At 40.9% G+C, this 27,559-nt stretch overlaps 2 protein-coding genes across 2 annotated transcripts in view; one reads left to right on the forward strand and one right to left on the reverse strand.

Moving 5' to 3' along the window:
• Positions 1 to 20,277, reverse strand: part of CFAP97 (cilia and flagella associated protein 97) — a 33,319-nt gene extending 13,042 nt beyond the window's left edge. Inside the window, exons 1-6 of the mRNA XM_085058782.1 lie at positions 19,646 to 20,277; positions 18,965 to 19,066; positions 9,660 to 9,851; positions 8,771 to 9,472; positions 8,611 to 8,682; positions 14 to 276 (exon numbers count right to left, since the gene is read on the reverse strand). Coding sequence (XP_084914908.1) covers positions 14 to 276; positions 8,611 to 8,682; positions 8,771 to 9,472; positions 9,660 to 9,831 — 1,209 coding nt within the window. The 5' untranslated portion in view covers positions 9,832 to 9,851; positions 18,965 to 19,066; positions 19,646 to 20,277. The remainder of the gene's footprint in view (positions 1 to 13; positions 277 to 8,610; positions 8,683 to 8,770; positions 9,473 to 9,659; positions 9,852 to 18,964; positions 19,067 to 19,645) is intronic.
• A 6,517-nt stretch (positions 20,278 to 26,794) lies between these two features.
• SNX25 (sorting nexin 25) overlaps positions 26,795 to 27,559 on the forward strand; it is an 81,684-nt gene continuing 80,919 nt past the window's right edge. Inside the window, exon 1 of the mRNA XM_085058788.1 lies at positions 26,795 to 27,526. Coding sequence (XP_084914914.1) covers positions 27,080 to 27,526 — 447 coding nt within the window. The 5' untranslated portion in view covers positions 26,795 to 27,079. The remainder of the gene's footprint in view (positions 27,527 to 27,559) is intronic.

The raw sequence follows: 27,559 nt of genomic DNA on the forward strand, positions 1-27,559 counted from the left end.
ACTCAAAACTTACCAGGTTTTCTCTTTCAATTCTTTGCTGCTCTTTTTGCCTGTTGAGGGCACTGTGGTACAATCTAGGCGGTGGTAGAGACGTCTTCTTCAATGTGCTACTTCTCCTTGGCCTTGAGGACTGTTTGGACAGTTCTTTTAGCAGCCTCTGGTTTTCCCGATCAATCTGTCTTACTTCTTCATTCGTGAAAGAGTAATTTTTCCTTATTCCTTTAGATGGCTGATCGAAGGTTAGTTTTTGTTCTTTTTTATCCAGTTGTAAGAAAGCTTTAAAATAGCAAAAAGTGACATAAATACGCAGATTAGAAAACATAGCTTCAGGAACCCAGTACTCAAAATAAATTAGAACGAAGAATTAAACCATAAATTAGTATTTAGATGTTTGCACATACACTAAGATTTAAACTTTGCTCCGAAGTTAATCTAAAGAATTCATCTCAGCTGAGAGTCAGAATAGAAACGATGTTTCAGACAGAAAACTGACATGGGGGAAGCCTGACTCAGAGACACAAAGTGCGCTTCCTGAAGTGATTTTGTTGATCCTTAACTCCTAAAGCAATCCTGTATCATGCTAGTGCAGGAAACACAAAGGGAATGATGGAAATTAAATTTAATGGATGGAGAGAAATGAGCGAGCACATAGAAGAAAAATTACTGGGGCATGGAAATTTAAAACAGTAAGCAAACAGCAATCAAACCATGATATAAGGTTTCAAGACAAAGAATACACACTTAAAAATACACATCAAGTTGATTTGCACAATTGCAAGACAAGATAACTGGAAAACTTCACTCTTAGCCATAGCCAGCTACATTTGTTACTGTTCCACTGGAGCTTTACTGTTGACCTATCTCTAAGCCTTTGCGTTCTAAAGCACTGCAGCAGGTCTTCGGGCAACTGCTTTAAGAGTTTTGCAGTAATGGTGTCACCCCATCAAACCACTGCATTATCTATGGTCTATCTACAGGATATCTACGCATTATCTACAGGAATGGCAGTACCAGGTGAGACTGAACAGACTTTTGGAGCTGAGACACAGACAAGAAAGCCTTATTCATGCCATTCCCCACACTCTTCCAAAATCACAGTACCTTCAGAAGACAACCCACCCTCTTATCCCTGAAAGTCCTACACAAGCAAAACAAGCATCCAAAGCAGAAAAACCCCCCCAAACCAGGCATGCAGTAATATTTCCTCAGCAAACACTTCCACATCAGCAATCTGTTTGCAAGAGATGTCTGAGGCAACCTGGCAGCCTAACAGTGAAAAAACTCAAAGAAGGAAGATAATTTTCTTACTTCAAAATAAAATGAAATCTTTTCTGCAGTATCTCAACTGAGTTTATTTGAGAATTGATGCAAGTAAATATTGCTACTATCTTCAAGGAATTTAAGAACAGTATCCAAAATACAAAATCCAAACACTTCCTGAATTTCAACATCCCTCTGGAAATTAGTAAGCTTGCACTATCAGCAGGCTAGCCAACATAGGCAAGAACTTTCCCTGGGCAGCTCTAACTGTGAGGTCACCCACATTAGCAAATTCTGCTTTTGTTTGTCAAGAGAAGACGCAAATCACCTCAAAACCAAGACACAATGCAAACTAGTGCACATCAAGTGCGCCAACCAACAGGTTAATCAAGTAAAAATGCATTGAAAAACATCTCTACAGTTTAGTAAGTTATTCTCAAGGTAAAACTAGTATAGCCATCAACACCATTGGAGGAGACAAACCTGGAATGAGGCTTATCTGGATAAGCCTACAAGGGACAAAAAGAAATGCAGAGAAAATAACTAGAAACACAATTTGCATGACAACATCAAGCTGCAGCATGCATCTCAGCAGAAAATATTTTAAAACGTCTTTATGGGAATATGTAAAACCAGCACTGCAGAACACAGCTAGAAGAAAGTAATTCAAACAACTGTCTGAAGAAGATAACATGTTACATAATTGATAATTGTATTATTATGGAGATAGGAAAGGTAATTCTACCTTTCGCCTTATATCCATAGCACCTCATGAGTTAAAGAGGACTGCACATCATATGCAAGAGTAGGTATCAGATTGTGACAAAGAATAGTGTTTGAACTCAAGTCTTGACTTAGCCTTGTGGCAATCAATGCTATTGGTGATGAAGTCTATTACAAGAGACATTTAAATCTCTGAGTAACTGTCAGTGCAAACTCCCAATAATTCTTTTGCTTACTGAAAGGTGTGAACTAGTAAAAATCAATTTAAAGCAATGGCATTCTGGATGAAGACTTTTTAAATTAGAAATACAGGTTTCATACCTTCACTGGTCAATGACTTTTAATTCACTATAAGATAGCAATCTATAGTTTGGCAGAGACTCTGTACGCTTTTGATGCAGCTATGAACTATAGCCAGTAAAGAGATTGAAAATGCTTCAAGGTAATTACTACTTATTCAAAATGCTTCAAGGTAATTACTACTTATTTTCTGACTTGCTCACTTTTCTGGTAAACCACTGTTAGGTGTGATAAAAAAACAAAACCAGAGCAATGCATGGAACAAACAAAGCTTTTCCCTTTTGCCCCAAATCTGGTCAGTAACTGCTACTGGAAACAATGATTCAAGGAACCCTGAAGCAATTGCTACACACAAGGCTCAACAAGCACTGCATTACTTTGTCACTCGGATCTCCTGGGGGTAGTGGTATGTAACTTCTGTAGCATTAAACACCCCGTATTTTACCAGAAGCTCTCAGGCAATTAGAGTGAATACCCATCTATGCACATATCCATGCATTGCTCTACTGGATACTACTTCTTATATATGCAAGTAAAGCACGACAAAATTTTACTAACTTGACTCTCATGTTCCAGCTTCTTCAGTCACATCCCCCTTCAACACACAGACTTTTTTCATTCACCTCCTTTCTTCCTTTCCTTTACCTCGCATAAGCCTCTTCCCTTTCAATAGATGTGACTTCTACAGCACATCATCCACACTTTTTTTCACCTCACCACAAAGATAGCCTTTCCCACTTGTGTCAGGCAGAAAGAGACTCCAGCCCACTTTCTTCAGTATGTTGTTCATTCTTAGCCTTATTATTTATTTATTCTTAATGTAGAAATTAACTTTACTACTGCCAACAGCTTTCTGGCAACTTTTGAGGTCGAGAGCTTGCTAACAGTCATAATATTGAATTTATAACAATTCAAGAGAAATATATTAATACAGTGAAAGAATTAAGAACACCTCAAATGTTCTGCTGTGAAGTTACTCAGTGAAGCCTTAGTGGAGGACTGCCAAAACCCAGTAAGTAATCTAGATAGATTCATGATAGATGGCTGAATCACAGAAGTTTCATTAATTTTATACCAGAAGTTCAGACCCAATACAATAAATACTACAATGTTTTTTTCAAGGGGATGGAATGAAAATATCAATCTAAAACTCTCCAGTTCCTCACTAGTTTCTTCAGTTCCTCAAATGATCTTTTTGTTATTAGCTTCTATATGACCCAAGAACCACATTTGAAATTTCACAACTAGCTCTTTGCTGCAATACTGTGGCAATACACCAAAGCACTGGATCAGGTGACACAGTAAAAGTACTTGGTTTGTTGTTCTTCAAGCTGTTAAGTTAATAAATTAGAGTTCTGTTTTACTTAGTAAAGACCTATGTAAAAGACGAATTTAAGCTACAAACACCACTAGAAAGCAAACCATAAGTTACTGAACCCTATCCATAGATAATATTTTTAAACTACACAAATGCAACACTGATCTCCATAGGAACTGTGTGACGGGAGAGTCTGAAGTAGAAAAACACCAGACAATAGAACGCATACTGTGTCATTTTACTGAAAGAGCATCATTAATACTACAGCATGTTTGTTCCTAACAAAACAAGCAGAAGAAATCACTACTCCTTAAATGATGCTCAAATAAACCACAGAATCAATCTAGAAAGCAGTGGGGGAAAAACTTCTGTAGGTCTTCCTGAAGCAGAGGTAATACTCCTTCCATGGTTCAGAAGGACACTTCTGACCCCTGAATTTCAAATCAGCAGTAATAGTTGTCCCTGCCTCCACTGTTACTGCCTGTCACTGTTACTTGGCTGAAAATCTGTCCAACCTGCCTCTGCAAAGCACAATTTATACAGCGTCATATTCCTATTCTCCACATGTTTGCTAAGACAGAAAATTAGGTAATCCACAGCAGGAATGTATGTGCAATGTGCACTGAATGCATGCCACCATTCACTGGCAACAACATTGCTTTCATGGCAAGGACAGTAGGTGTCTAAGTGAGGCCAGCACATGCCCACAAAACCAGGGACAATTCACCATCAATACACAAAAGAGAAACAAGATTCCAAACACTATTAAATACTGCTAGCACAGTTCATGCCATAGAACTCAGGTGCTTGAGTTTCATAGTTATTTCAATAATTTATTCAACAATGTACCCACACTCTTTAATCACTGAGCCTAAGTGTTTGAATGGTTTACCTGACTGTTTTTCCAGTGGCCACTGACAACATGACATAACACTACAGTTTAAGGTTATGATTTAAGGTTCTAAAGAGTTTGTAAGTCTTGGAACAATAAAATATGACTTACCTATCATATTCATACTCTTATCAGTGGGTAATAAGTAATTTAACTAAACCACTACTTACTTTCATCATCAGTCAGACCACAAATATAATTTGGGGGAGGTGATAAATAAGAGCAACATTTGCATAATGACCTGCAATGTGTCTACTTCTCCTTTACTGGTAAGCTGGAAAAGAAAATTCCCTGGCATTCACAGGATTTCTATTAAAGCTGGTTTCCATGGAGAAATACCTGACTTTTTTTTAAGGAATAAACAAGCTGTTTGTTGCTTTCAATTTCTAAGCATTGAAATAACCTTACAGAATAAGAAAGGCCAAACCTTATATGAAATACAACTTAAAATTAGCAAATCAAATGCATTAGGACAGGATGATACAGCTGCCCTAACAGCATTAAGGCTAAAATTAAAATTATGCATGTTTCAGTGTATCTTTTGTGATCCCAATATAAATTGCTTCAATGCTTACACTTGACTGATATTTTATTTTATATTGCTACACTACCACATGTGTATCACATTTGAAAAAAAACAAAAGAATTAACTAAATCACAGTTCTTTGTCAATATATAGCAGTTTAAAGGTGAAACTATATCCCTACAGTATCTCTAATACTTCCTGAACATCCACTATTTCAGGCCACAGATCTCTTTAAAACGAATTTTGGAGAATTCATTATTTGGTGGCTTTTTTAGGAAAAGGAGAATGTCCTTTTCAGGTAAAAAATTTCCCTATTTAAACATGCTTAAATAGGGCTGCTAGTTATCCCTTGATATCATGAGAAAGACAACAGATATCTTACAGATGCTGGACTTCTTTTCCCCATAATCACACATTTTCTCAAGGATGTTGGGAAATTCTGGACCTCTCCATAATCTCAGAGATTTTCTGTTTTCAAACTCAAAATATTAGAACAAGTTAATATTGCTCTTCTACCTCCATACAAGTTTCTAGACCCATAAAAACCAAGCATATGAATACACGTATACATAGAAAATTAGTTCAATCTCTGAACATACACACTAAACGGAATGACATAGAAAAGCTATATATGTTTAGTTCAGCTCTACAGCTTGGATCAGTATATATTTCAGAGTCTACTTTAAATTTAGTTACTGCTTAGCAGCTTTTCTACAAATATACTAGTTCAGCATGAATGAGCACATAGATAACATATCCCTAAAGAGGACAAAATTTCAGTTATCAAAAACTTGTTGCATTTCTTGAGCGAAAAATTATATGACAAAGTTAAAGTGACTGCTGCATGTTCAGCTCAAGCTATTTAATTTTCTACCATAGATTTTATTCAGAAATGCAGAGCTTTTACTTTCATAATAATGATATTTATATTACAGAGCTATTCAGAGAGGGAGCTCTGACTATTTTAAAAATCTAAGGCATAGAAGAAGCAAAAAGATTTATCAGCACAGAGGTCAATGAGAGCTTCAAGGATAGAACTGGTCTTCAGTCTGTGGCCAATTGCCCTACTTACCCCATCACACCACCTCCTCAAGTTAATAATAGCTAATACCACGGATTTACAGGCTAATTCTCACAGACACTTCAGTAAAATAAGCAGGTATCAACCCCATTTTACAAAGAAAAAAACACGAAGTACTAAATTCTTTAGCACTGTATATACCTTGTGCTATCCCATTCTAGTGGTACCAAACAAATTTAGATAGAGAGATACAAAGCAATTTAAGCAGACAACTCTGTTCTGAACTACAGAAATCAAGAGACTTGTCTAAAGACAGAGAGCAAGCCTGTGGCACAACAGGTTGAGATTGCTGAGCACTTAGTACACACTTATATACTTAACATATACTTAAGACATAGGATCAAGTAAAATAACATCAGGAAATTTTCCAATTTATTTTATTCCCAGCTTTCTAACATGGTGATTTATGAAATTACTTTCAAAAGCAATCTTTTACTATCTATTTCTTTGCATTGCTATATTTAATTCTCTTTTTTGTGTTCAGATTACTCAAGAGTACAGCAGAGGAAATAACTGACTTTTTTTTTATTTCTATGGGTTTAGAATATTGCTTTAACTTAATAATTTTCTGAAATGTCTTTAAGGTTTATAGCAAAGTGCAAACATCATCGAATCACGAGACAATTACACACTAAGATCTATATAACATAATGAAACAACTGAAAAACTGTATTTCTACCTGAAGAATTATAATCACACCTGTTATCAGCAATACCCATCTAAAACAATCAAAGTGCAATATACAGCAAGGAGACTAAGAGATTTCCAACTAGAATTATGTTATTTGTGAGATTTTAGCTTATTAATAAATGCATAACTGAAAATTTGGCTTCTATCAAAAAGCACAGCTTTAGAAGTTGTAAAGGCATGATAATTTTTGTCTACATATACTTTTTTAAATGCTTACAATTGAATAGTTTTCAATATGAACACAAATATGTAAAGGACAAATAATATATAGGAAAAACTATTTCAATTCCTTTTAAATTTAGCTGCAATAGTTTCTAAATGCTTCAAATTAATTCTGCTTTAAGATACACAAACCACCTTGCTGCCTAATAACCAGACTCATATGCTAGTGCAAAACTTGCTCTTTGAACAGACTTCTTTCAGCGTTTTTTTTTTTCCCTTGTAATTTTTTTTAAATACAAAATATTCTAGTCTTCTCAAATTTACACCCTGGTAATGTGAGCAATCATAAAAATTTAATTACTGTGTGCCCCATAGAAACAACAGAGTAACAGATCACATGGAAATTCTGCAAGTGTCTGGGGACCTTGGGAAATTAAACTTGCATAACTGCTGTAAATGCTTACATCCAGCTATATCACAAGCTTATATGACAAAAAAAAATTAAATAAAATGCTAACGCTTTTATTAAACGCTTAACGCTTCCAGCATAAATTACTGGAAGAATACTACACTTTAAAGCCAAATCATGATTATTTAATTTTCTTTTTCATGCACTCAGGTCTGGGCTTGCAGTGTTCTCACTTGAAGCAATGTTTACGCCTATGCAGTTCTGATGAACATCTAATGGGGAGTGGGGGAAAATTATTTGCACCTTTTTTCCCATAATGTGTACAAAAGAAATCTGTAAGCAATAACTCAGAATAAGATTAGCTCCTATTTTCCCAGACTAGTTACTTTCCACTGTTAATAATTCTGCCCCATTTAAACTTCAAAATGCCCAAACTAATTAAGCTGTGTTGTGCTTGCCAATTTAGAGAGGCACTTGGGAGTAATATACACATTAATCAGGAACATTAGCTACCAGACTATATGAATTCTACTTCTCATTACTCTATCTTTATTGTTATTTAGAATTGTTTTTCAGTTTTGAGAAAAAAAATTCCTCTCCCCAACAGGGATTCATCTCTGAGCATACCTACTCTGAGCTATAACACCCATTTGTTTTAGTGATGAGATGAATCTATTGGTAATCACCAGTTATTAAATAGCTTCTTGCTAAAATGGAACAAATAAAGATTATGGTATTCTAGAAGGCAGACACCTAGTTCAGAAAACAATTTCAAATAATGCTGTTTAATTCTCAAAGAGGTACTAGAAGTTTAAATCTATGAATACTATTTATCATGGAATAAAATTTTGGACTGTCTTTCAGTTTTGGAGGTTGATAATCCAGCATGTCAACAAAAGACTGATGTTTTAATTTAGATATTAAATTGTGCCAGAGTCCAGTACACCTCAAAATGCATGTGCAGTTTTATTATTCAATTTGTTAATATATCAAATCTTTCTTAGATTCACCCCATCTGTGTATCTTACATCTAGATATATGCAAACCTACACATGCTGCTTTTCTTTACTGCAGAGTAAGTAATATTACATAGAGAAGAATTCAAAGAATTAAATCAACACCACTTAAACACTGATCAGTTTTAAAAATACACATGGCACATTAAAACCCCCCACTCTTCTATTAGAACACAGTTGTTCTCAACAATGTGCAGATGTCGTATTTTATAAAAAGAACACTTAAAAATCACCTTTCAGAAGCTGATTCAGGTCCATGGCATCATGCAAGACTTTTCGACTATATCTGCGATCAAACTCGGAATCTAATGAAAAAATAACAGATATAAGATTGGAGTTCCCAGCCCCATAGGTTTTGCACATTTAGTATTGTACTTAAATTCTAAAAATTACCGTATAATTCTTGGCTCACATTTTCCTGTCTCTTTACTTTTAGTTTCTTATCATTTGATGCTACAAATTCAAAAGACTGGATAGGACTGATGTCTGGAGTTGACAGAGGTGTTACATCAGTCACTGTGTCTTCAGACTCCTCCAAGTCTTCACCAAGCTTTGGTTTTCCTTCTGCTAATTTCATTGCTGACTTGAATTTTGGTTTTGGAGATAGAAGAGCATTTCTACAAGCATTCCTCTTTGGGGAAGAATGAGATGAATCTGATAAACAGCTATCAGAATCTGTATCAGAACAATCTGTATCTGAGCTCGAGGATGATGATGAGGAGGAGGATGAGGAGGAGGAAGAAGAAGAGGAGGAGCTAACGGCATATTTTTTACTAGCCTTTTTTATGTTGTTTGGTTGCTTGGCTGACTTTGGTCTAACTTTCTGTTTTTTGCCATCATCACTACTATCTTCTTCATCTGTATAATAATCCTCTTCACCTTCTTTAACTATTTTGGGAATTCCAGCAGGAACATTCTCCTGTGTTACTGTATTTGCTGCAGGTCTTGCTCCAGATGCACCTGCATTCTCAGCAACTGGAGAAACTGTTAAAGATGAAGCATCTTCAACAAGATCTTTGCTATTTTGTAGGGACTGATCCTTTTGCAAATCTATCTGCTTTTCTTCACTTTCCTCCTCAAGACACTTTTGCAAATCTATCTGCTTTTCTTCACTTTCCTCCTCAAGACACTCAAACACCCCACCCAACACTTTGCAAATCTATCTGCTTTTCTTCACTTTCCTCCTCAAGACACTTTTGCAAATCTATCTGCTTTTCTTCACTTTCCTCCTCAAGACACTTTTGCAAATCTATCTGCTTTTCTTCACTTTCCTCCTCACAACAGTTTTCCTCCTTTGAATTAGAAACCAAATCAGTGTCTGCAAGATCTGCCTCTCTATTTCCTTTCTCTATACATTCACCATTTTCTTCAACTTTCTTTTTCTCTTCCTCAAAGTCACTGTCAAAGAAGGCATGATCCACTTCACCATCTGATATGTCTTCAAAACGGTCCATAATGAAATATGAAGTGCCACCTGCAAGCATCAGAAAATATTTTAAAAAATTTGCGTAAAAACAGATCCAAGTACACTTTTAGTAGAACAGTTTTGTGTTTCACTCTTTTAGCTCTAGTAATTTATAAGTTTGCAATTAATTACATTATGTTGCTAGAGACAATTCCATAGTGAGCCCAGTAAAAAATTTAGTGCCATCTTATTGCACACAGCTTATATGTTAGACTGCAAAGTTTTACTTTGAGCCAACTCATCACAATTTCAAAACTACTACTACTTCAAAGCAAATTTGTCAAACACTGTTAGTGGCTAAAAAATCTTAACTATTCCAAACAAGTAATTAGAGTGATTTATTTTGTCCCTTTAAGCTAGAGCCACTAATGAGCTATCATTAGTTGGAATTTTATATTGAAAACCTTGTTTGTATATAGTGGTCACCCTCTTTGCTGACACAGCCATTCATACTGCAGACTTTCAGCACTTAAAAGTATATGCAGTTTCAATTTACATCAAAAGATCCATGGGTCTACAGGTTAAATTGTGATAGATGCAAGGTGTGTCAGTGTTCATGTTTTAGTTAGGATAAGGAGCCTGCTTTTCATGAGAGTCCTCTGTAGCTCACACTGCACAGTACAGTAAGGAAACTTAATTCTTTCAGGTGAGCCTAGACTTTAAAAAGTGTGATCCAGGCAAGAAACCAGTGCATTGAAACCAGCAGTCACCATTCAGTCCATGGGACCAGATCATGGCTAGCCCAAGTAAATAATATTGTGGATATCAGGGTCTCAGTGCTAACCATTATGCTCTACAAATCTGCTCCTACTGTGTCACACTTCTTGCAGATTTATATGGTATTCGATCTGATGCATGTAGCAGGAGGATACAGAAGTTTCCACTCATTAGCAGTATATATACAGAGTTAAAACAAAAAACCCAAACACCCCACAACCGAACAAAATTAGCCAGTATGAAAGATTACCAGTCCCATCTAGCCAGAAGCACTTTTCTCCTACTCTTTACAACAGATTTTACATAAATTTAGTAAGCTACAATCAATAAATATGTAACATTCTTTAGACCCAAGGAAACCAAACATGAAGACAGTGAAAGCAACTGTACAAGGCTGGAGAACCAGAATACTTTACAAGATGGATGCTCTCCCTTAAACCACATATAGTTTGTTGCTATGGCAAACAATGGTGGAGAAAAGGAATTTCCAGGAAAGGTTCTAGCTAAAAATGACTTCAAAATACAGAATTTTTAAAGGTCACTCAGGTATTTTGCCACTTGTCAAATAATACTGGTTTTAGAGGAATTGAAAAAAATGCTCTCCAAATACAAAAAGCACAACATAAAACCAGAAAGTCTGCAACCTCCTGTGGTTTCAAGAGTCACAAAGCCAAAGAACTGAAAAGAGACTTGATATGGTTAGATGTTGTAAAAATCTAAAAACACTATTAAACAACAGAAGCAGAAGTCAATTTTCAGTACCACAAAGATAACTCTCCAAAGCACCTAGCTCTTCAAAGAGCAACAAAATAAAGCAGTAAAACACTTGGGGGAATGCAGATATCCAGCAAGTTGAAGTCTCCCACAAGAACAGGTGCTAGCCGTTGTGAAACACTACCCTGCCGCTTAATATAATACTTTATCTGCCTCTTCATCCTGGCTGGGTGGTCTAAAAGACACACCCCTCAGGATGACTGCCTTGTCAGCCATTTCCCGGGTTCTCACTCACAGGCTCTCAGCCTTATCATCACTATCCTTGAGCTCCATACAGTAGAAGAACTCCCTAATGTAGAGGGCCACCCCACCACCTCTCCTATCTTGCAGATTATTTTATTACTTAAGGAACTAGCATCTCTCCAGCTTGTAGCTGGAAATATTACGACTGATTGGCAAAAGTAGGCATGTGGTATATTTCACTTGTCTTAAACACAATTTGACATACTGTTAGCACTGTTGTATATGTAGGAGCATAAGGGGCTAAGGCAAAAAGACAGGTTTGCAGGTGGATGCAGATCAACCAGTATAGCTTAAAATATGAAGTTTTGTTGAGTGTATCACATCCATGTATTTTTAGTTTATGTAATGCTACACCTGCAAAGGAGACTGAACTAACATTATTTCATTGGCTGTAATGGGTGCTCAGACCATGACTTCTCAGATGACTCTTTTCTGAACACAGTCTCTGAAGTGAGGATGGGATTTAACTCAAGGCAAAAGGGCAGTGTAGAGGTGGCAAAAGGTGATAAAAAACAGAGAGAAGCTTGTACATTCCTTTCCACCATTAATGCCAGCCAAGAAGCACACATCTTCCCACTTTACATGATTCAGGAATACCTCACCTGCCAGTGGGCTGTTTTCTAGAAGACTGAGCCATAACTGCTTTGCAGACAGCAACCACCATTAGAGGAAAGACGTTTGGCAGTCTGGCCCTGCCCAAGGAGCAGCACTAGTAGCACCAGTCATTCTACTGCCAAATGCATATTCCACTCCTCTGGTACAAGTCTCTAACACTTCAGTGTTCATCTTAGTGGGAAACAGGCCATGTCTCTCACTGACACTCAGTCAAAACTAAAGATTGATTAATTAATTCTGTCATTTCCATTAAAAACAAGCAAGAGGAAATAAATAAAGATATGGTATTCCTGGATCCTATTCCACTCCTGCATCTAGAGTGTCTGCAACAGAGCTGGAATTTGCCAAGATGATGCAATACAGAAGAAGCAATTTTGCTGATAAACTATGCCCAAATCAATACATTGGCTCTGTGTACAATCTTGCACCCATTTTTATACAACAGAGTGTAATTTTACTTCTGTGAAAAATACAGAGTTTTGTTACGTTGCCAATTTTTAAAATACAGAATCAACAGAATCAACTCTGAAATCCCCAAAAAACTGTCATTACAGTCAAAAACTTACAATTAACTGCTGTATTTATTTACAAAAAAAAAAAAAATGCATGCTTTTTGTGGCTCTCTTCCATGATCATACTCTTAACACAAGTATGATCAACTCCAAGGAGCAGGCTGGCCATTAATCATTTGTCAGATCTTTTTTTACTGTAATATTTCTTCTCCCTATGTATTTACTACCTCTCACCCCATTTTTATTGCTACTGTAACAATCACTCATTACCCCAGCCAAGCGCACCCTTTTTGTCTTTGTCTCTTCCTCACTGCAGTTCTTGCTAGTTTATACCACTTTTTAATCCCTTGAAGCTTGACCCATTTAAGATCAGAAAGCAGTGGCCAAACAGCCAAGGAGAACATGCAGTCTGTCTGTCAGGGCTTAGGGACTCACACTTTCAGGCTCGACACACTGAGTATCTGACTACCTACTGAGACCACATCCACATTCTCCCTAGCTGGACACTGCAAGAAGTAAGACCTCTCAGCTGCTGCACAGGTCAACCCCTGCCTGCTGCTGCACTGCCCAAAGAACAAGAAGCATTTTGACATCCTCCTCCATGTCAAAAATCTGACAAAGACCCTAATCACACTAAGCATATTAAGTGTTCTTCCCCTACCAGCTGCAAACCTGCCAACTACAGCACCACCTGAAATATTTTTGAAGGAATGCCTAAGAGCAGGCCATTAGGTATGACTGCAACATAAAGTATCTTGTACAAAGGTAGGATGGAACAAAAAAGTCTTATAATGAGGATACAGACTTAGATGTGGGTTTGTGTTTGAACATATACAGCCTTTTGAAAACATTTTTGGATGTTAGAAACTAACATGAAGTACATTAAGTATCCAGTGAAATATTTGAGGTGTTTTAAACTTGGTTAAACCTTAAAGTTATCCACTTAACCTTTCACTTCTTAAAATGCACACCATCTGAAACACATGAATCCAAGAGTACTGAAATAAATCAAAGAAGAAAAAAAAAATAACATTCAGGTACAAGCAGTGATCAACTTTCTTTTCTTTTAAGTGTTCTACTTTCATAATTAAGGAAGAGGATGATTCATATAGAGAGGACAATTGTTTTTTTCTCATCTTGTAATATAAAAATTCCCAGCATGCAGACTACCACACTCCAAGGCAAGCTGTTTTTTTTCCTATCTGGTAACATACAGATACCAAGCATGCATGACGCCACACTCTGAGTCTGTATGTTATGCATCTTCTGAAGGGCCTAAATGCTTTCAGGACATCATAAGATTCTGGTATTTAACAGCAGGGGAAAACAAGCCCTTTACACATGCTAGGGGCTGAATCAGAAATGTCTAATATTACTGTGTGCATCCGGTGCATCACCACAAAGGCCATAATACAGCACAGCTACAGTACACTCAAGACTAGTCAGTAGTATGTTCACAGCAACAAAAAAGAATAGACATCTTAGGAAGTATTAAAAATCACATATGTAAAGTATCAGAAGCAATGTAATATTGTATTTAGCTCCAACAAGGCACCTTCTGGTTTAGGGCTGAAAGTGTTTTAAATAAAAGATTTAAACTACCAATGGTACGTGTTCTCTATGACACTCCAAAATCCTCTGATTTTACATTCTCATTATTTCCCCTCTGCAGATCCTGCCGTCTTAAACCTGCTGACTGCCAAATTGCCTCTTAGTATGGTGAACTTGGGAGAAGTTGAAAATGCTAAAGGAACCACACCTGGCTCCTTCTCCCTCCCTTCCTCATTTCTGGCTGAAGCTTAAAAATCCCCAGCAAACAAACAAAAAACACCAAATTTGAAAACATCTAGAAGAGAGTAATAAAAATGTTAGGATGAGAAAAGTTCTGCTTTTGGGGGTTTGTTAGTCTAAAAGAGGGGAAACATGGGAAAACGTAAATCTTAAAACCTGTGTGATAAACCATACATATTCAGCCCTATTCACCTCCTCTTCAATTAAAGCTTTTGTATTTGCTAGTAAGAACCAACAAAGCATGCAGAGGAAAAAATATAGCTCTCTTAAGTGAAACTGCTTCCCTTAAGGGAAACCCCCAATGAATGAAACAAGTCTCTTTAGTAGATATTCTGATTTTCCAAGCTCAGAGCAAAACACCTGCTACAGCTGTTCTGCAAACCATAAGTTCTCAAAACTTAGGTACCAATTTCCCCAATCCAAACCATGATTGATTTTGAACCAATCTACAGAACACAAGGCCTCAACTTCAGCTCAGAATAAGCTCCAACCCTACAAATCTATCCAAGCTCTGCTCCTCCATACATTCTTCACTGGACTCGAGATGGAAAGGCCAGTTGAGGCACAGGCTAGTTATTCTGCAAAACATCACAAGGTAGACAGGAGCTGGAATTAGAATCACTGCAAAATTTAGGTTGGAAAGGATCCTCTGGACATTGTCCAGTCCAGTCCACTGCCCAAAGCAGGGTCAGCTTCAAAGGTGGATCTAGTCTTGCTCAAGGCCTTGTCCAACCAAGTTTTCAAAAACTCTAAGAATGAACACTTGTTCTACGTGGACATCTGCTCGAATGCTTGACAACTCTTATTGGGGGTTGGAACCAGATAGCTTTAAGACCCCTTTCAATCCAAACCATTCTACGATTCTATAATTAATTGGGTTTTTTTTTTTTTAATCAGAATTTTCCAAGTCACATCCCGCAACTATTATTAGCTTCTATCCTTTCATGGTACATCTGCAAGAAAAACCTGGCTCTGTCCATTTAACCATGTTGCTGCTGATCACCCCAGATGTAACAACATGGAAGTGAATCTCTCTGCTCAGATTACAACCTACATGTAAGAAGTTATGGTCGATTAATGACAAACTTCTTATTGGCTCATGAGGCAGTAGCAGACTTGTGCCTGAACTAAGTAATCTGGACAGACCATGGAAGCACTTTCTGTCTTTCACAGACCAAATCTCACAGGAGCTAATTCCAGCTCAGATCAGAACTACCATTGTTTCTAGTGCATCTGAAACCACTTGTCTGGATGATTCTCAGCTGACTTTCTAATGTGTTTCACTGCCTTTTTCTCTCTCCTAGCTAGAGAAGAGGAAGGAGGGAAGATTTTCCACTTCAAATTTATGGGGTCAGTATACACTGCCACTGCTGTCCTTACTCCTCTGCTTTTTTCCCCCATTGTTTGTTTTGGTTTGCTTTTAGTCCTGGTTCTCTGCTGGACACAATGGAAGGATTTTTCCCTGTATGCTCTAAGATACAGTTTATTAACTTCCAGATCAATGACAGATTAGCCCTCAGAACAGCAGCTTTGTCTCAAACAGGTAGGCTCACCTGAGATGCTTCAAAGTACTCTCGAGTCTTTTTAGAAGAGTTGCAACAGAAAGTCCTGAGTCTCGTGGCTATTTCAACTAAGAATTCAGTTCAGCTAATGGGCACTAGAAAATCCTGGAACACATTGCCACCATTGGTTAGAGCAAATGAAAGCACATGACCACCACTAGAGAGTCCCAGACAACTGCTGGGCAAAGGCTTTCAAGTTAATGTACAAGGCAGGGAGGGGAGAGAATATGCAGAAACAGTGGGGGAATAAAGAAAGGGGGGGGAGGAAAGAAAAAATAGTTCCTCTTGAGCCAAAAATAAGCCATTCCTCTGCCATGAAAAGCTGCAATACATTATGCTGAGAGGTGTGTATCTGTAGCTCCAGGACTTCACTCATGCACATTAAATATTTGCTCTTCAGGCTCTACAGCAAAGGTCACCTTGTGACCCCTTGAGCAGAAAGGTTGGGTCAGAAAATACTGAGGTTAAATGATGAGAGTGATGATGGCCATCAGGTCTGTCTAAACAGACCATGACTACTCACTCATTGCTGATAATCCCAAGAAAATGGCTGGCAAACCCTCTAAATCCAGGAAGAAAAGCAGCAGCTTACAATTACAATCAAAAATAAAGACAACGAATCATATGTTGGTAGATAAAAGTAGCAGCAGCTTCTGGAAGGCCCTCCATTTCTACAAGCATGAGTGACACCACCCACATCAGAGTCTCATGGGGCTGCTGCCATACAGTTTCTCACTGGCTGGAAGAAGTCCAACCTCCAGCTACCTCAAGGACTAATGGGCAGCAAGCTGCTGTGGGGAAACTGGTCACCGGCATTGATCTTTCCCAAAGTGACGCATAGCCACAGTCTTGCCATAATATTGAACAGGTATGAAAAGCCCAGAAAAGGACAGACTCCACTGCCAGGTACCGAGGGTGAAGAGTGAAGTAAAAGTCCGGCTTAGATTTCCCACTCCTTCTATACTGATACATATTTATGAAGAGTATTTCTGTCCAATACCAAGATTTAAATTTTGGGGCAACATGTATTCAACCAGGCTACCCACAACCGAAGGGGGAGAGGAGAGTTTGGCACAGCAGTTCAAAACTGCATGCAATGAAAAGGAAAACAACTGCTTTTATTAAAGCAAAACTTCAGTGTATCTGCCACATAAAGCCTAGAGTTAAATTTGCCAGTCCTGAAATAGATGGCAGGACCATAAAGGAATCAAGTACACCACAGACTATTGATGGAGTCCAGCAGCACATAAATTACAGCATATTTCTGAATATCAGGCCATCTCTACCAAGTGGCACAACATATGAACTGTCTCCCACAACAGAAATGCCCACTGAACTACAAGGGGCTTCATACTTCTAACATTATAAATTTAGTGTGCTTAGTGACCTGAATAGACAAATAGGTGTGTCATCAGCATTTCTTTCAGCTGTTTGCATAGGTGTACTTCAATATACATCAAACAGACCTGGAGTTTCTGGAAGAATTTCCTTCACAAGTCACTTCATCACAAGATGTGCCTATTTTCACAGTTTAAAACATACACATACAGTTTGACAGATGTAATAATTACATTCTCCACAACCACTGAGAATAAGATGCAATTCTTAATTTTCAGTGAATGTATTTCTGTATAAGAAGAACAAGCACTGTCTGGTAGAGATGAGCAGGAGAAAGCATAGAAATTCAGTCACTGAAACAGTATACAAATAACAGCTTCAAAAATATCACTTAGGAAGAGTCTAAATATATTTCTCTTTCCTCAGAATGTGTGTAAGGGGTAAATGAGGTAAAAGCCTCTTGAGATAATCTCTTGCATTATATTTTTGTGGCTTGTTCCATTCTTCAGATGAGAAAGTATCAAGTATGGAAAATCAGGTAAGATGCTGAAACAGAGGGTTTTATTAAATTAAACATTATGTGGGTTTCCTGGAGTTCATTATTACAATGAAACACTTCAAGAATGACAAATATTCATCACTGGATTGTAACTTACACATCAGTTGAAATTGTGGGATGGAAAATTACTCAGCCAAGGAACATATGTCATGTTTTAGACCAGTATTATCACCAGTCTTGGTCAAACATAACATCAGGAAGCAAAGAATGACACAGATTTAAGAAACAGCTCTGGTGAAAGCAGTAAGGTAACAGTCTGCCTATCTCCCATGAATTTAGGGAGTATCTAGGCTCACGTAGGATCCAGCTCACTTTCAGATTCTTACATCTAAGCCTCAGGCATAATATTATGTCATCCAAAAGGGTAGACTTTAAAAAGCTTGTAGATGATCCTGTCACCTATGCCACAGACAACCACATGCCACCCCAGCCTGCAAAATTTGCACTTTTAGGTGTTTCTGGGCCAAGCTTTTCGAGGGACAGGCCAATTGCATTCAAACCCTCAGCAGGCTCTGATGTCTAATGGCCCTCTGAGCCCATGTAAGTCTTATGAAGAAACACAGGGCTCTCTGAATGCCCTTCTAAACATGGCCAAGCACGAAACCAAAATAAAAATCCCAGTAGGTCATAAACGCTTTAAGTTTCATGAAAAGGGATAGAATGTCCCCAAGTCACTTGTCCTTTTCTCTGGTTTCTATTCCAAACCATTACAAGCATTATCTAGGTCGAGAAAAATCGAAAGAACAACACATGCACTAAAAACAAACAACAACAAAAAAGCCAACAACCCCCCCCAAACCCCAACCAAACAAAAAACCCCACAAACGAAAACCAAGAAAACAAAACAAAAAACCCCCAAACCAATCAACCAAACAAAAACCAAAAAAACACAACCAAAAAACCCAGGAAATAGTGCTGGAAGAGCTTGAAGCATTCCAAAAGCAGAGTTCAAAGCTCTGACAACTGTATTTTTAAATGCCAGTTATTTCACAAAACCATTCTTGAGCTTACTTATTTTCTAGCAATGACAACTTCATTTTAGTCTTCAAATAACTCCTCTGAAGAATTTAACTTTGTGAAACTTTGTTCCCTTTCCAGAACTCCAGCAATCACCTTCAATCCAAAAAGAGAGATTAACTATTTTTTCCAAGAAGCAGAAATGTGTACAATGCACTCTATGCACTACATTGAGCACCTCAATACAGACCAAAGCAGATACAAAAGAAATTTAGCACTGCTATTTCTGTCACATTTATTCCATCCCACCTCATTGTCCTGCTGTTTTTATGAATGTTGCATAGAAATTTTAACCACACAATATAAAAATATATACACGCCCAAATGCAAACATTAATTTTTTATTTCTGTTTTATAGTAAGAATATATAAGTTCAAGTGTTTGCATTACTGTAATTAAAACAGTTTTCAAAAAAACTGTGTGTAGTACAATTGTAATGGAAAAATTTCAGCCAGGCATAAAGGTTATATGACTTTAAATTATGTTGTGCCATAAGCCACCCTGAAGTATATTTTAAAATGTCAACTTCCATAATGTGCTGTGCAAACTCTACAAAAAAAACAATGTTTGACAAACACAACATATACCGCATTCCGTTGTACCATCTCTCTGAGTGAGTCTCTTTCAAATGAATTCAGTACTCTGCTCTGCTGCAGGGGCCCAGGTTTCAGTTACCTCTTTTGTGATTTCCATCCTAATCCGCAGCGACCGAGAGCTTAGGTGGCTGGTTATTCTTCCAAACTACTGCCCCATCTTGGGCTCTGTTAGTGCAGAACACAGCCCTGTGCTGGGCAGGGGGAGTTACAAGACTGTCCTGACGAAAGTGTGGAAACGTGACTCTTGCAATGATTAACGCACTCGAGGCAAAGCTGTTTACAATTCCAGTTGACTTAATTCCCATTAATTAAACCCAACCAAAACACCCTTCTGGACTCTATCTGGGCATCACTGCAACGTGTCTCTCACAGCCCGGTAACTTTAAGGATAGCATACGCAACACTGTAACTTGCTCCCAAAGCCTACCGCTACAGGGACAACGAGGGCCGGTGCCTCAGAAGGGAATCTCCCACCTCTTTTCCAATCTCCCCGAGGAGCAAAGGGGGCAGGCAGGGCACTGCTGGGCGCAGCACACGACTCAGGGCGGCATGAGCAAACTCTGGAGCTCAACGCCAGCCCAGCCCTGCCAAGGCAGCGCGCACGACGCGCCCGGGGGACACCTACGTGGGCGTCGCTGAGACAGGGGCGCGAGTAGGAAGACAGCTAATTAAAACAAAATAATCTTTAAAATTATATAATGGTTAAAAATAATACATATGTGTACATGAACAAAACACGTCTCCCACCTTGTTTCGGGAAAAAATTGCCGCAGACGGGGGAGGAACATGCCCGCCGTCCCCAACCGCCCCCAACCGCCTTCCAGGCACCTTCCGTGACGGGGAGGCACCGCAGGCCCCACCACCCGGCCGGCAGCCCCCGGGAAGAAGCGGCAACAGCGGCCGCCGCCGTGTCCCCCTTGCCCCCCCTTCTCCCGGCTTTGTTGTGGTAACCGCGCAGGCAGCCGGGCGGATACTCACAGGCACGGGAGGAGAGAGAGCAGCGAGCGGGGAGGCGGGAGCTGCGCAGCGCTGAGGCCGCTCCCTCGCTGCCAGGCCGCTCCCTCCGCCGCCCCGCTCCTGCGCAGCCCGCCGGCCCCGCGCGCTGCCGGGCGGGGAGAGGCGGTGCCTCAGCGGGGCGGGAAGGGAGCCGGGCGCAGGGACCTGCCGCTGGGAGGTGGCCCTCGGGCAGGGGCTCTCCATGGAATCACACAAAAAACTAGGTAGGGAGAGACTTCTGAAATCATCGACTCGGACCTCTGACCAAGCACCACCGTATCAAGACTACGGCACAATGTGCTACGTTCGGTCTTTCCTTAAACACCTCCAGGGATGGTGATTCCACCACCTCCCTGGGCAGCGCATTCCCATGTCTGATCACCCTTTCTGTGAAGAAATTCCTCCTAATGTCCAACCTAAGCCTCTGCTGGCTCACCTTAAGACTGTGCCCTTTAATCACGTTGCTGGTTGCTCGGGAGAAGAGGCCGACCCTTACCTGGCTACAACCTCCTTTTAGGTAATTTCAGGTAGAGAGCAATAAGGTCTCCCCTGAGCCTTCTTTTCTCCATGCTGAACAACCCCAGCTCCCTAAGCCACTCCTGGTAACAGTGGTGCTCCAGACCCTTCACCAGCTTCATTTCCCTTCTCTGGACTTGCTCCAGAGCCTCAATGTCCTTCCTGAATTGAGTGGCCAGAACTGGACACAGTACTCAGGGTGTGGCTTTACCAGTGCCAAGTACAGGGGAAGAACCACTTTCCCAGTCCTGCTGGCTAACTATTTCTGATACAGACATCAGTTCCTTCCTGCTCTTCTTTGCTCCACAGGAATGGGGCAGAGAATGGGACTCTCACTAAGGCCATGGGGTGCCAAGCCAAGGTGATTGTGCCCCAAGCTGGGGTGATGGTCCCCAGGCTGCAGCAATGTGGCTCCGGGCTGAAGTGATGGGGCTCCAGGTTGAGGTAACAGTGCCTCAGTCTGACATAGTGTTGCTCCAGGCTGAGGTGATGGAGCTCTGTGCTCAGGTGATTGTGCCTCAAGCTGAAGCAGTGGGGCTCTTGCCAATGGGGCCCTGAGCTGATAATGCTCCTGTTTGAAGTGATGGTCCCCAGACTGACACAATAGGGTTCCAAGCTGAGGAAATAGTGCTCCTAGTTTGTGATTGTGGGGCTCCAGGGTGAGGTGACAGAATCACAGGTTAAGGTTATGGTGCCGCAGGTTAAAGCAATGAAGCTCCATGGTGAGGTGATGGTTTTCTGTGTTGGGGTAATAGTGTCCCATATCGAGTTGATGGTGCACCAGATTGTGATGGTGGTGCCCGAGGTTGTGATGATGGCACTCCTGGCTGATGTGCTGGCAGCCCATATGGAGTGGAGGATGATTCAGGCTGAGTGAATGGTGCTCCAGGATGAGGTGACTGAGCCACCTTAAGGTGATGGTGCCTCATATTAAGGCAACAGGACCAGAGGTCAAGATAACGGGCCCCTACATTATCGTGCCTGGGTTACAGCACTAGGCGATGTATCCTGAGGAAACAGAATGGGAAAACTGATCTGGAGGACTTCTAGGGAAGCCTGATCCAAATATATAAGGTTGAATCTAGACCTTTCCCTGAGCCACCTTGAATTTCAGTATAATTGCTGTAGCAACATGGATAAAACCTTCAGGCAGTGTCATTACTTGTAGCACTGTGAAGGTAAGTGGTGATTACCTACTAGTGATCTGCCCCTGAGTAATGGTAGTTTCCTGTGTAAAGATGGGAAAGGTTACAGCTCCTTCAAAGAGATTAGTTGCAATATCAGATCCTAGCATTTCTTAATAATTACAATGTTACTTTTTAACAAAGGAGGAAAGAATTATGTGAAAAGAAAGACTTCCAGATTACTGATCCACATATTCAAAATACAAAATTCAACTCTATTTTGGCCCCATTGTTCATCAGGGAAAAGATTTAATGACATGATCAGACTTTTTGCTGAGCATACTGAATTTTGAGTTAAATCTGGGCTGTGCAGCCAAATCAACTATTGTGTACATCACCCTATTTCACTCGGCACATCAACACACACACACACACATATGTATGGATGTATGTCTGCATACATACATACACACACACATTTTTAATACATGCACCTAATGTGTCAAAACACTAAAAGAAAAGGAAGAAATCTCTTAAGTAATACAACTGAATATGTCTAAGTTAACCAGAGACAAGTCCTACTTGTACTACACAGTGTTTAATGGAGGTATAAAAATTGACTAAATTTTTATACTTGTCATGTGTTTCCTTCTTATTTTTCTGGCACCTCACTCAGTTCACTGTTGAAATGTTGAATATTACCAATTGCAACTAAAATGAATGGAAGCTGCAGTTGGAAGACATTCTGCTATAAAATGCTGAGCCATTGCTGACCCCACCATGTGAGGTGTTAGGTTCCTCAGATTGGACACTAAATGGGTGCTTTGTCCTTTTTTCCTGTGTGTCAAGTTCCTGACTGCAAGTATGCACAATACAATACCACTGTCTCAAAAATAAAATCAGTTAAAATTAGTATAACTTACATATTTTAAGATACATTAAAGGTACATTTGAAATACCAAAAAGTGTAACATCTAATTTCCATTTCTCTTGCTCTGTTAGCTAGGATTCCTATGAATCCTTCTAACAGTGTTAGTTATCCAGGTTTACCTGGTTTAACACCAGATTTACAAGCTCCAGAGCACTTCTGGGTTTTGTGCCCTGAAGATTAGTAATTTCTATAAATGTCTAATATGACTGTAACTGCAATGCAGCAGCATCAGTAGTTATAAAAAAGTAATTAGAAGTCAAAAGTATGCTAAAAATATAAAGTATATACCTTTTTTTTTTTTCTTTTTTTGGCCTGTAATGTAATTTTTTTGTTTGTTTTGTTTTAACTGAGAAGTGGTAACTTGTTTTAGTCCCTTTATAGCAATGGGATCTGACCTGGAAAGGCTGATGAAACAGAAATCAACTATAAAAAAGCCTACAGGAAGAGTATTCATTTTAAGCTTGCCTAAACATTTTAAAGGTGCAAATTCGTTGAAATTTAAAGTTTTCAGTACTGTGAAGGTGCAAGTTGAATGACTGTCACTAAAGGCAGCTACAAAACTATGTCCAAATCATTGGGGCTTTGTCTAGCATATGTTATAAAGATAAATGATACTCCTAGCTCAAAGGAAAATAGTGAAGATGCTGAATCCTTCCCCAAATCGGACATCATTTATATTTTAAAACAAGTAATTGTCTTATCTCTTTAGGAAAGATATTTGCTGTAATGCTTGAACAAGGTAGAATTTGAACTGTTTTTTCATAAACTAAGTAAATCATTACAGACAGAGACTATAGTAATCCCCATTCAGAAAACTGACCTCCTTGAAGTCCTCTTGTCTTGTACAGAAAAGTAATTTTTAAAGTACAAAAGGGGAAGTTCACACAACACTGAAGTAAACTTGAAAATTGCTATTATCTTCAATGGAGCTAGGATCGCATCTAAAATATTAGGAATTGTACCTGAGGTTGAAAAGTCATAGAGACTTACTAAAAGCTAAAAGCAAAAGAATCAAGTCTTCTTCTAGCTCTATGGATACACACTTGAGTTGATTTAGACATATCAAATTCAGGGAATGATGTGCAAATCCTAGCTAAAATTGGTGGGATTACTCATTCAGACAAGAAGTGGTTTAGTGCATAAGCACTGCATAAACTCTTATTGCGGGTAGGTTTGGGTTTTTTTATCTTCCTCTCCACTTCTGAGAATTAATACTGTAAGAAAATAATCTCTGTTTACACAGGACTAACAATATTACATGCTCTGCTTCAGGTTAATTTAAAAGTTCAATTTCCTTAAGTAGTTTTGACAGAGGCCCAGGCAGTTTCCTGAACACGTTTGCAGTAGAAGGTCTCTGTCTGGTTCCTTGTGTGGATCTTTATTAAGGTCCCAGAATAGATCTTGAACTCAGTCCAAAGTTCTGTATATTCTGAAATCTTTGATGAATAAAGTGTGTGCTGGGAGATGGATATTTGCTTTCTGTTTTCTACCTGATGAGAATAAAACAACTTTATAGGAAACCTTCTGGCATGTTGGGCCTTATCCAAAAGCTTTCAGACTCAGCAAGAATCTCTGCTGGTCTCAACAATAAGATGTATTGAAAAAACACTGGTCCCAAAGCCCTTCAGTGAATCATCAGGATGTTTTACCACATGGCAATTCACATGGGAAAGGACTGCCATTGCAATAGTATTTTCACTATTATGATATGATGATTTTAACCTTTAATGGCTTTAGAGATATTACTTAAATAATCAATTTTGGACACTCTGAATGGTCTGAGCTAGCATTTAAAAGGATTTTTTGCAATTTAATATCCCCTGAATAGAACAAACTGTAATAAAATGATCTATAAGTTACTGTAAGGACTTTGGATCAGATTAAGGAGTAGTGTCTCTTTTGATAAGTGACCAACAGGGGAGCTAAGATCACTTCATAACTGCTTTGGGATTTTGAGAGGAAATACATTGCTATGCAAACCTCTAATACACACAGGCAGGTATGTATGGACACCAGACCATCACACACTCTGAGTTAGATTAGAAATAACTTAGGAAATACTGTGATGGAGTAAAATATTTGTTGTAACTCAGAATCCTGACTAGGTCTATGCTGTTCTGTGCCCATTTCCATTACAGTTCTGCACCATGAGCTGACACAGAACTTCCCGGTTACAAGAGGCATGCCAGGGCCACTCCTTCAAGAAGAAGGGAGACGTAATCCATGAAACAGCAGCTAACACGCAAGTTCTAAGTGATGTCCATGTGCTAGAAAAACAAATTACTTGTTCGTAGGATTGCCTTGTTATAGTTTAGGGCTTGACATGCTTCAGTAATCTCCGACCTAGAGGGAGGTTAACAAAGCCTGGGGAGAAGGATGTTCCACTGATAGTGGACACAAAGAAGGCAGAATTTATGGAACACAAGGACATTTGGCAGAACTTCCAAGATAAGGAAGAAACTATTAAACTCAACTCAGCAATTGTACTGAAATCAGTTCCAGCTGGACAAAAGGTAATTCTAGCAGAGGGAGATTGTGACAACCGACTCAAGGACTACCGACCCACGAAATCCACCAACCCAAAGAAGACTGAGCATGTGGATTAATTAGCATGGCAAATGAGGCAGTCAATAACCAATAGAAGATAAAATACTAATGAATAAGAGAACTACATAACTTGAAGACAATGAACACTAATTTCTATGCTAAAATGTATAAATAGTAAAAAGTTTTGATATTTGGTGTGCTAGATTTATGGAATACCACTGAGCACCCAGGCTTGCTCGACTCTGAAATGAATATTCAATGCCTCTTTTGACTGTTTAATTATTGGCTTGTTGCACACCAGGGAATGAAGCTGATTTTTACACACAACACTTTGAAGAGATCAAGGCCTCCCAATTCAGCTGTGCTTGGTAGCCGCTATGAACTTGCAAATTTGGTGGAGCTGTAACTGTGCCACACCTGTGGCAAGATGAACATGGGTCCCACACACAGCTGACACACGGCAAGCCTTGAGCCTTTCCAGGAATTCGTTCTCAGAATCTAGCACAAGCAGATGTAAAATATAAGACCGGGTGAAGGAAGGTAGTGATAGGAGTGCTGGCAGGCTTCCGTTGGGATAGTGAGGCTGGGTTTTTTTTAGAATCACTGTTGTACAATTTTCATCGCTGTTCTATCAACTTTTATTTCTGAAATCCAGTTATTTATGGCTTCCTTTGGCTGATTAGAGGGGTGCAGGCAGAGGAGTGCATATCGCCCACACTCAGGAGGGTGTCCGGATCTCTGAGATGCCCCAGGCCAAGGCTCTTGTCCTGAGCTCTGGCCCGGGCCTCGATGCCCCGGTCTGATCATCCCGAGCCCCTCTGGGCCGAGCCGCCCCGTGTGCTTCAGCGCCCGTAGCGGAGAGGCGTCCCGTAGCTTTTCGCGGGCCCAGCTCCGCACTGCAGCCGGCGGGGATCCCCTCGGTTCGTCCGAGCGTACCCGTTTCCTGGCGTGTGCGTGGGGACGCCTCCAACCCCGCCACGGCGGAGTCCCCCGGCACAGAGCAGGGTGCACGGCGGCCGGCCAAGCCCCCCCGTGGGGCGGCGCGGCGGGCGCACATGTCCCGGGCCCGCCCGCCCGGCAGGCACCGCCTCCGCCTCCGCCCCCTCCCCGGCCGGACACCGAGCGGCGCGGCGGGGCCTCCCCGGCTGCTGCCACGGCGCTCAGTTCCCGCCGCCCAGCGCGGGGCAGCGCTGCCGCCGGAAAGCGGCCCGGCCGCCGCGCACCCGCCTGCCGCTGGGCATGAGCTCCGGCTCCCCCGGCGGCCGCAGCGGTGCCAGTGGCGGCGGGCGGCGGAGGAGGCGGCGGCGGCGGAGGAGAGGGGGGGCCCCGGGAGCGGCGACCTTCGCAGGGGGCTGCCGCGGCGGGAGATGCGCTTGCTCCCAGCGGCGCCAGGAGCAGCATGTTCCCCGGTGCCGACAGCGCTAGCAGCACGGCCGGGCAGCCCGAGGCGGCAGGGGCCGCCTCCCCCGGCCCGCTGGGTTCGCACGGCCCCGGCGGCGAGGCGCGCCGCCGCAGCGCCCCGGCGGCCGCCGCTGTGGTCGGCGGCGGCGAGGAGGAGGCGGCGGAAGACGAGGAGGACGAGGATCCCGGCTCGTCCCGCTTCGTGCTGGCGGCGGGGCTGGGGCTTCTGGCCGTGTCCGTCGTCCACCTGGGGCAGGAGCGGGCCGAGGCAGGGGGCGGCGGGCCGCCGTGCCTGGCGCTGCTGCTGCTCCGCCTCGCCCTCTACGCGGGCTGCGCCGCTGCTGCCGCCGCGCTAGGCGCCCTGATCGTCCTGATGTGCCGCGGCCGCCGCCGCCTGCCGCCGCCGGACTTCGCCGCCGTCGCTCCGGTCCGGCAGGTCGCGGGGGTGAGTAGCGGGAGGGGAGCGGAGCGGGCGGCG

The sequence above is a fragment of the Lichenostomus cassidix genome, chromosome 4 (assembly GCF_008360975.1).
Source record: "Lichenostomus cassidix isolate B80296 chromosome 4, HeHo_3.0, whole genome shotgun sequence".
Taxonomy (NCBI): Eukaryota; Metazoa; Chordata; class Aves; order Passeriformes; family Meliphagidae; genus Lichenostomus; species Lichenostomus cassidix.